Source organism: Trachurus japonicus, chromosome 16 (genome assembly GCF_045865225.1).
Source record: "Trachurus japonicus isolate A0001 chromosome 16, Traja_1.0".
Taxonomy (NCBI): Eukaryota; Metazoa; Chordata; class Actinopteri; order Carangiformes; family Carangidae; genus Trachurus; species Trachurus japonicus.
Genome location: NC_140922.1, coordinates 24,761,631 through 24,771,041, shown reverse-complemented (window position 1 = coordinate 24,771,041; position 9,411 = coordinate 24,761,631). Strand labels below are relative to the sequence as shown.

General features: G+C 40.9%; 1 protein-coding gene across 6 annotated transcripts in view; it reads left to right on the top strand.

Annotated features, from left to right (window-relative positions):
• The first annotated feature begins 1,799 nt into the window (after window positions 1–1,799).
• Window positions 1,800–9,411, top strand: part of plecb (plectin b) — a 122,483-nt gene continuing 114,871 nt past the window's right edge. For 3 of the 6 annotated variants that reach the window (XM_085802723.1, XM_085802721.1, XM_085802720.1), the window contains exons 1-2: window positions 1,800–2,345; window positions 4,873–5,072. In XM_085802723.1, coding sequence (XP_085658849.1) covers window positions 4,880–5,072 — 193 coding nt within the window. In that variant the 5' untranslated portion in view covers window positions 1,800–2,345; window positions 4,873–4,879. The remainder of the gene's footprint in view (window positions 2,346–4,872; window positions 5,073–9,411) is intronic. The other 3 variants (XM_085802719.1, XM_085802718.1, XM_085802722.1) reach the window with 2 other exon arrangements.

Sequence of the window (9,411 nt, the reverse complement as noted above, 5' to 3'; positions counted from 1 at the left end):
AGTTCTCCTTGACAAGCGGAGGTGAGCGGGTGCACAGACAATATGCTATGAGCAGTGACCCTTGAGTAAGTCAGGCTGTAGGCTACATGACTTTCAGGAAGGACATTGTATCCATGAAAACAACCCATACCATGCATGAAAAATCACAAATATTTTTTTCTTCTTCCCATTTTTTTTTTAAGTTTGTTTCTTTGTTTTTGTTCCAGTTGAATTCTGGGTGCAAGGATGAAAGTCTTCATGCAGGCTCTCAACCTATAGGTAAAAAGCAGTCCATCAAAATCAGTGATGGTTGCATTTGCTCACAGTAGATATCCACATATGTCCAGCACTAGAGATGAAGCACTGCCTGACCTATTCTCTGCGGTTTGACTGTGTCTAGACTTGTCTGTGCTTTTTACATTAGGCTGCACTTAAGGGCCTTATAATGCACATGGTGTTGAAATAATGTGCAGTATATCCGGTGGTTACAGCATTTACTGTAAATAACTGCATAGATTCACAGTCCATTGTATAGAAATGATATAACCCCATGTGTCTCACATAATATTTTGTGATAAAATGTTTTTCTATGACTTTTTGTGCACATTTTCAATGCATGTTATATAGGTGACAACACAGCTCATCAACTCAAAAGCTTTAAATGCATGGGTAAAAAAAAAAAAGCTGTATAAACAAAAACAGTATGGGAACAGAGAATTATCCAATTCAACAAATTACACTGCATACTTATATCATCAGAACATACCCTGTACAGCCGGTGGGGTGTGTGGCGGGGCATCCTTATAAGAACAATACTGTCAGATATTGTCCCCCCTCTTTTGAATATGAAAGGAGGGTCCCACTGCTTGAGTTTTACACTGTTGACATGTATCATCAGATCAGGCATATCCCCATGGCCATGTCACATATTTTTGCCTACAAAGTCCATCTTACATGATTAAGTGAAAACTTAAAGCTACTAGGATAGCTAGCCTATTCAAAGTGAAAACTTACTTGCAATAGCCTTGGCTATATTTTTTTAAATTTTATTTATCTATGACAGTTTAATCATTAGTTATTTATTTATATATTTTTGGTTGTGTTGATTGATACTTAGAAAATGCAATTTTTCAAGTCAAAGAACACGACCCTGTGCGTTTCTCTTTAATCAGAGCGATATTCTACATCTAGGACACGACGTCTTTCCAAATAGGGGCAACGCTTCCTTCGCGGTTTAAACCGGGCGGAGCTAGGGGAGACACAGCTCGACGGGAAACCGGCGGGATGGTGAAGTGAAGGCGGCTGTGGTGGTTTCCACTTTTTACTGCTCACCTGCGAAGTATCGACCTTTCGTTTGACTCGATGCGGATTTACTTTGACGGATGAAGTTTGACACTGATCTGACAATGTTTCTTCTTCTAGACTGGTAAGTTGTAAACCGTTGCTAATGCTAACATAGGCTATGCTAGCAAAACTTTGATGCTTTGCTGGGCAGGTGAAGCCCCCCCCCGCCAAAAATTGTAAAACTATTCAACAAAGATTTTTCATGTTTAATACCGTTTATAACATTTTAATGTAGTGAAGTGATGGGTATAGGTCTAATTTTCTGCATCATGTCAGCATCACAAGAGTATGTGTTAGCTTGATAGTGCATCATTTAGAAACACGGATAAACTACCACGTGCACTTTTCCCCATTAATCCAAACATCATTGCAGCCATTTAATAAAACATCTCTGCTTCTTAACACATAATCCGTCCTCTGCATTTCCCTGCAGCTGCAGACACAACAGTGCTCAGCCCGGGACAACCAGGCCAACTTAATCGAGCGGTGAGTAATGCAGCTTTTCACCGCAGAACCAGACCGTGCTGGTGGAGACACGCCGTTAATTGCTGTCGATCGGCACAGCGGCTCCACAGCAAGTCCCCGGTGCAGCGTTACAGCGTCCGGGCAAGGACGCCTGTTTATGTGTCGTCGTTTCTCTGCAGTCATGAAGAGTAGAAGCGGCATATTTCCAAGCTTTGGGTTGTCAGCTAACGAATGATTATTTCAGAGGTGTCGCCATGCAGGGAGGGATGTTGGATGAGAGCGAGCGAGCAGGGAAAGGGAAAGGGAAACATCACAGATGACTGCGGATTCTGCACGGCGGGTCGTCTCTCCAGCCTCCTCCTGTCCTGCCTCCTGCGAAAGGAGTGGCTGTCTCAATATTACCGGCACACACATGCAATGCGCTGTCACACACGGGCACGCAGCGACTTCGTTTGTTTTGGTTGGCAATAACCTGACAGACACAGACTGAAGCGCCCAGTGCAGGCGTTTATGGCTGTTTGACAAGCTTTTACGCACTGATCCAACACAGCAGCAAGGTAAGACAATGTGTGTTCTCAGTAGTAATTAGGACTTTGGCAGCACCATGCAAGGGACATGTTACAGTGGCAGGATTGGCTTAACTTACCTTACTGAGTCATTGTGTATGTATTGGTGTGAGCTGGGGCTCAGTTTGTTGCAGGTGCCTCAGGCCAGCAGTGTGCAACTGCAGGTGTTGTAGTCTTTAATATTCCCAACAAAACATGCATTGAATTATGAAATAACCTCAGTTAGACAGTAATCTAATCTGAATTCTGTAAGTGTCACTCAGTTTACAAAAATACACCTCCACAAATAAATACTGTCAACATCACAGGATCACTGTGGGATCTATTATATTACTACTAATTAGACATTACAAAATTTATGAGCCCATTAGTAGACAGTTTTTTTTTATTTTATTATTACAGTCCAGAAACAGTGGCCATTCATTTTAGTGTCATCACTGTGTGGTCTGTAGTATACAGTGTACTCATAAGAGATGGAAATGGGATATGTGTTTAGATTTCTTATTACAGTCTTATCCCCAAGATGACACAAATGTCACAGATAAACTAAGATAGACAGTTACCATACTACAAGAGCTGTATATTTACTATTATTTAATATTGATACAAGTCCAGGCCTCCTTTGCAATATTATGCAATTCTTCCCATTAAGTAAACTCCCTTACAGTATTGACAGTGACAGTGTTTCCTTTGTCATTTGCATTTTCAAATGTCATGGTAAGCAGTGCTTCAGAAACAATTTACTACTTTGGACATGGAATCAAATAAATTCATTTACAGCTGCTCTGGTCATATTATTTTATGTCCCTCTCTCTGTGTCGGCCTGCTCTAGTTTGTTTTGTGATGACATCATGATCCTCATGCTGAGTAGGTGCCAAAACATTTACATTAAGTATGATAACAGAGGACTGAAGTATGAACTGACAACATTAGGGCATGTTACAGTACAGTGATCTATATTCTATTTACTGTATTATCTTATCCTGACTGTGTAGTGTACTGTTATTTGTATTTTATTTATTGTACTGTTTTTATTCTATGTAGTGGACTGTCAGCTCTATTTTATGTGTTTTTTTAGGGACTGCGGCTCAGGACAGTGCCTCACTCACAGGCTAGCTCCTTGAGCAGAGGTCTATCTTATAATGTCACATTCATACACAGCTCTGCTGAAATATTGATGCTGACAGAATGTTAAGAGATTTGTATCCTGATATGACAGAAAGTGACGGGGTGTTGGATCACCACTTCACTTAGATATGCAGACTTCTTATGAGTGCCGATGACTGACAGACTGAGCTCAGGTTGTACTTTACTAACCCAGTAACCATTGCCAAGGTGTGCAATGTGCATATCACCTCAGGCTGTGTTAGGCTTCATCTCCACACACACCTTATGGAAATCAGCCACAGTTGGGTTTGATTGCTAACTGAGGAATTGGTTCCCCTTAACACGGCACACGGCCTACTCTCTCAGGATTAATGGGAGATGTGATAGATATGATGTCATTTGTAGTGAGTTGTGACATTTCACAGTGACGCCGATTATTACTATTTAGCTCTGTCGCTATATATGGCGATGCAGCATGTTCCTGGTAAATATTTAACCTGAAGGCAAAGGTCAGTCTGAACAGTCGTGGTCTCCTCTCCTAGACTTTTTTTTTTTTTTTTTTGCTGAAGGACACTTATGTATACTTTCAGAATACATAATGTGGTTAATATTGCCATCACATATCATGATCATAAAATGTGAGTCTAAGAATATAAATGTGTTTATTCACTCTGCAGCTTTTGCAGAGCTCACTTAAAAAATTCATGGATGCCTTATAGGAATTTTAGTTACTCCACCCTTTTTTATTTTGCATGAGCGGTAGAAGTACAGTACTGTTATCAAGGTCCCAGGGCCTCTCCCTGCAGACATCTCCACCCGCTACTCATGATATTTCACAAAGCACATTGTGTGTCTGAGTCCTGCAGTTTGCATTTTATGGCACTCTTGACATCGAACTTTTTATTTCTAGTTTTATCTTGTCGGTGACAGTTTAATATTAAAAAAAAATGATGTCACTGCACAGGAGAGGAGAAAACCTGATACACCAGGTCGGTTTACTAATACATGGGTGTCTGTTTTGGTAGAGTCAACCGTGGTTTAATGATTTGGTGACTTGGCCGGAGAATTTAAAGTTGTAGTAGTGTTAATGTTTTGAAAACCTCTGACACCTTGTGGCAATTATGTCAGACTTTACCCTTCTTTGCCCTCTATAGTATCATAACTGGGACTGTAAGCATGTGGCTGATCTGCTTCTTGCACTTTTTGTAAACCAGTGTGGGATATTAATTACTAATTCTTGTTTTATAACAAACTACATGCATGGTAACTTTATGGGGATGTGTGCCCAGGTTATAGCATTATATCACAGTTGCCAATGCCAGGCTTGTGCTGGTCCACATAAACTAAACCCCCTAAATAAAATATTTGGATATGGTTTGTAATCTTAAACACTGCTCTTTCATTTCTCCAGTAGGTAGATGATGGCGAGCCGTAAAGACAGACATAGGGATCGAACCCCACTGGAGGAAAACTATGAAGAGAGGGGCACTGTCCCCTGCCCTGGAGACACCCTCCCCTGGAACCTGTCCAAGCTCCAGAGGGTGAAGCGCTCGAAATCAGCCTCAGGGGAGGTCCTGGATCCAGCAGAGAGGGCCGTGATTCGCATTGCAGGTAGGATGAATATGAAAACTGCTTATTAGCTCAGCCTTTGAAAAGAAAATGATTTGAACCGTTTATTCAAGGGAGACATTTGTGTATGTGTGAAAGGACAGTGAAGTTGTTCTAGACATGATAGATTTCAGCACTGTGAGCGCATCTAGTGAGCGCTATAGTTGTGTTCAAATGAAGAGCAGAAACATGTCATTGTTTTGAATGCGAGTGTCACCGGGCTTGTAGGAGCAGTTACAAATTCCACACCTCCATGTGGTCACAGTCGCAACAGACTTCAGACTTTAAACAAAAAGAAGTTAGTGAAGCTATTTCCCACAGGGGCGGCTGAGAAATGTGAGAGATAATGGCGTTTTTATCAGACATCGGTGGGTGTTGTGCTGCCTTTGAAGAACCTTCATAAGCAGAGAAGAACGAAAATAATTCATAAGTGTTTTACTTGTATTGAAAATGCATTTATTAATGGGCCATTGTTATCTATGGGCATGTCCTTGTTTGCGTTCTGGGTAGAGCTTGACAGTCAGCTCAGTTTGACACACTGACCATTGAACAGGTCACAGTGTTGTGTTAATATGTGCATAAGTACCTGTATTAAGTTAAATATTGTTGTGTCATGTATAGATGTAAGATCTTTGTATGTGGTGGGAGGGCTCCAGCCCTTCTGTGCCTTCAAGCCTGCCTTGACCTTTAAAGGTGAAGGTCCCTGCGGAACAATTAACCTTGTAAATTACAGTGTAAGTCAAAAGAGGATGCTAAACTGTCTCATCACCTTGTATGTGTATTTATTTCCCCGTGCATACTGATGATAGGCTTTTCCATCCGAACAGGATATACTCTTTCTGCTCAGACAAGGAAAGTAGCATAAGAGAGTAATTTTCCAAATGTGAGGTGTGGTTCATTTCGCTCAGACAATAGGCTGGGATCCTGTCCAGTTCATCTAAAGGGATGCTGGAAGCACATTATTTATTTACTCTATGGGCTGGTAGTTCTATCTCCGTGATGTGCTGATTGCCTGAGGCCAAATGTTAGACACATTTACTCAGTTCATTGCCAGAGAGGGCCTGGTGTAAAATTGACAGATGAATCAGAGATAAGTGAAGAGTCATAATCATTTTATGTGTAATTAGTGCCACCTCTATGAAATTACTTCAATAATCAATAATGTACTAGTCATTTGATATGTTCATTGTGTTTGAGATGGATTTTAAATGGTGCCACTGTGGGAAGGCAGGACGGCCTCACATCTGCACCGATACGATGAAGAGACGGTCGTAAAACCTGTTTATTTGAATGGCTACGTTGTCATTGTTGCACAAAAATAAGACGTACAGTACTCCCCTTTTATGTTGAGATATGCTTATTTACAATGTGCCAGGTTTAGCCTCAGTAAGTCTTTGATCGGGTTTGTTTTGGAGTGCCGTGCTCCTGCCGCGCTAAGAGGAAGTCTGGACAACTTTAGCACCTACAATAGGCCTGCATCCACATCCTCTTCCTCTAGCCATCAGAAGGCCAGGTCAGGCTGCGTCAGCACCCATGGGTGAGGCTGAGCTTTTGTTGTCGGCTCTGCTGACTGACTAACTCACTGCTGAAGAATCCCTGACTCTGTGTAGACAAACATGTGCTAGAGGGGAATCACAACTGGACTAAACACAGATCTTGTTTGTAATCCACTGTTGCAGCTGTTGGTGGTCTGACCTCTCGTTGTTTGCATTAGATACAGTAGATGTAGATGGAAGATACCTAGTGGCCTAAACCACTGTTTTCTTACTGGTTCAATGCATTAAGGAATTAAAAACAAGGTTTTTTTTAACCATGGTGACAGCATGGAAATGCTTTTCGGTCCAGCACTTTTATCCCGAGTCCCAACTGAAATATTTTAACTACTTTTGGGTAGTTTGCCATGAAATCTGGTAAAGACATTCTTGTTCCTGACAAGATTAATTTTAATGAGTTTGAAGAGCCCTTAACTTTTAATCTGGTGCCAACAACACGTCAAACATCGTATTCGTTCAGTATTTGGTTGGGGACCACATACTTGCAAAACTATTTCCCACTGGTGTCAGTTGTACTTATATGTTTGCATGCTAATATGAAAAATGAAAACGGTAACCATAGTTAACATGATAAACGTCAGCATATGATTTCCAGTATGTTAGCATCCTATGTCTTTGCATTTAGTCAAAGCCACACTGTTACAGCAAAACAGAGCAGCTTGTGTGGCAGTCGAGTTTTCATCTTGTTCCGCTGTTTGTGGCTGTGTAGATTTTCTGACTGGTACAATACTTGACAGCTAGCCATTAGCCAACATAGGAAGATGCATTTAATATAGCATACAAACATAGTATTGTCATTCTGAACATATTAGCATTCCCACTACAGGCCACTAGCATGACATGTGGACTCATAAGCGTGTTTTTTGTTTTGAAAACTTTTACTTACGTATGAGTAACGACAGTATGTGTTTCATTACTGACAGAGGTGTGTGTACATGGCATGTCTATGGTTGTACAAGTCATGTGATAGGTTACATGGGAAGTGTGTTTTTTTTGTCTTGTCAGTTATCTCTGATGACTTCTCTCAACTTTGCAGATCTCTAAATTAGTTAATAAATTACACTTAGATTTCTAATTACCCATTAGTGCAGCTTAGACACTGTTTTAATCACCTGTGGGAATAGACTCAGAAAATTTTGATTGAGAGCTTATTAAGACTTGTTAAGTGAGGGCTTCAGTTACTGATGACATTAGCAGCTTGTGAATAGACAGAGTATACTCCATTGGGATTAACACGTGAAGCTGATGGTGCTATTTAGATATGTACTAACTCTGTAAAAGTCTCTTTCCTTGAACATCCTTAGGCGATAAAGATGATGTATAACAGTAATATCCACTGCTGGGATGCAGTGAACACCCATTCACAAACCAGTCAGAGATTGAGTTGAAAGCGCCTCAGTCAGTCAGCTGTCAGACTGGCTATAGAGAGGATTTACAGTCCACTATATGACTGCATGGGGTCAGTACAGGAGCAACGGAAGAGGTCAGAGGTCATCCCTGATCCTGGTCAGAGGAATGCACAGACTCCTTAGTGCTCTCGTGAGACCGGTTCTCAGGGACTGACTCTGTGCCCTTGCAACATAACTCAGTACAAGATCAGACACTCCACCATGTGGTTCACTGTTTGACCTTCACTGTAGGGACACAGTACAATGAATACGAGAACTCTGTACATAGACACACACACACGTCTTCCTCAGGCTATTGTGACATATATTATCATTATGTCAACATAAATGCTCATCCCTCACATATCAAGTAACACATCAACCGGTTCTTGTGTGTGGTGTGCTCATGTCATTTAGCATGACCTCACTGAGAAGTTTACATACTCATTGTGATAATCATAAGATTCCTTTATGGTGGAGCTCATTATCTTTATCCATGCTGACTGTCAAATATTTAATATATGGTTTGTCAATCTGAGCTATTAATCCTAGACTAAATCTACAATGCCATGCACAAGCGAAGGGAAAGGACCTGGAAAGAAAAATATTTAGCCTCTAATTCTAATGAAATTTTGTCATATTGTGCAGGTATCACACCCAGATGCAATACAAAAAACAAAACAAAAACAGGTTAGACAGGATTGATTTTTCATCATCATCAGGCATAACAATTTTAAAGGCTGTTGTGCTGTTAAAATTGCTAAATTGCTATTATGCCCTTTTAGGTAAATTGTAATACGAACATAAATAGGATCATGTTTGTTGACTTTCCTCCATTAAATGTTAACTACCCTCACAGTCAGAATGTGTTTCAGCGTTGCCTTGAAAATCCAAGCGGCACTGAAAATGGCAAACATCCCCGCAGAGTACTCCTCAATTATTTATTATTGGAGAGGCTATGATCTGATACTGAGATAACACCACACAGCCTCTCTCCTCCTCTCTCATACACACATGCACACATAGCCTACACATGCACACAGACTGTAAACGGTTGAGATTTCCTGTGATTAAAAATGATTAGTATGGATGAACAGAGCCCCAAGTATCTCAGCAGTAGCACTGTAGCTCTTATTTTATAGGCTTAATGGGAAATATGTGAGTCATACATCGTCTGTGGCCCCAGGCAGTGTGATTAGTTTGGGCTGTGAACTGGCCCTTTGCAAGTGTAAATCTTCTCCCAGACAAACACACTTGTATCATAGGCAGTTACTGCACAGACACAGATTGTCTATTGTCATTGGGCAGCTTTCATAATGACGCAGTAAAAAGCAAATTTCATGGAAGCATTGAGCTGAATGCATTGGCATTTTATTGTACTCTTCCTCACAGTTTCAGACT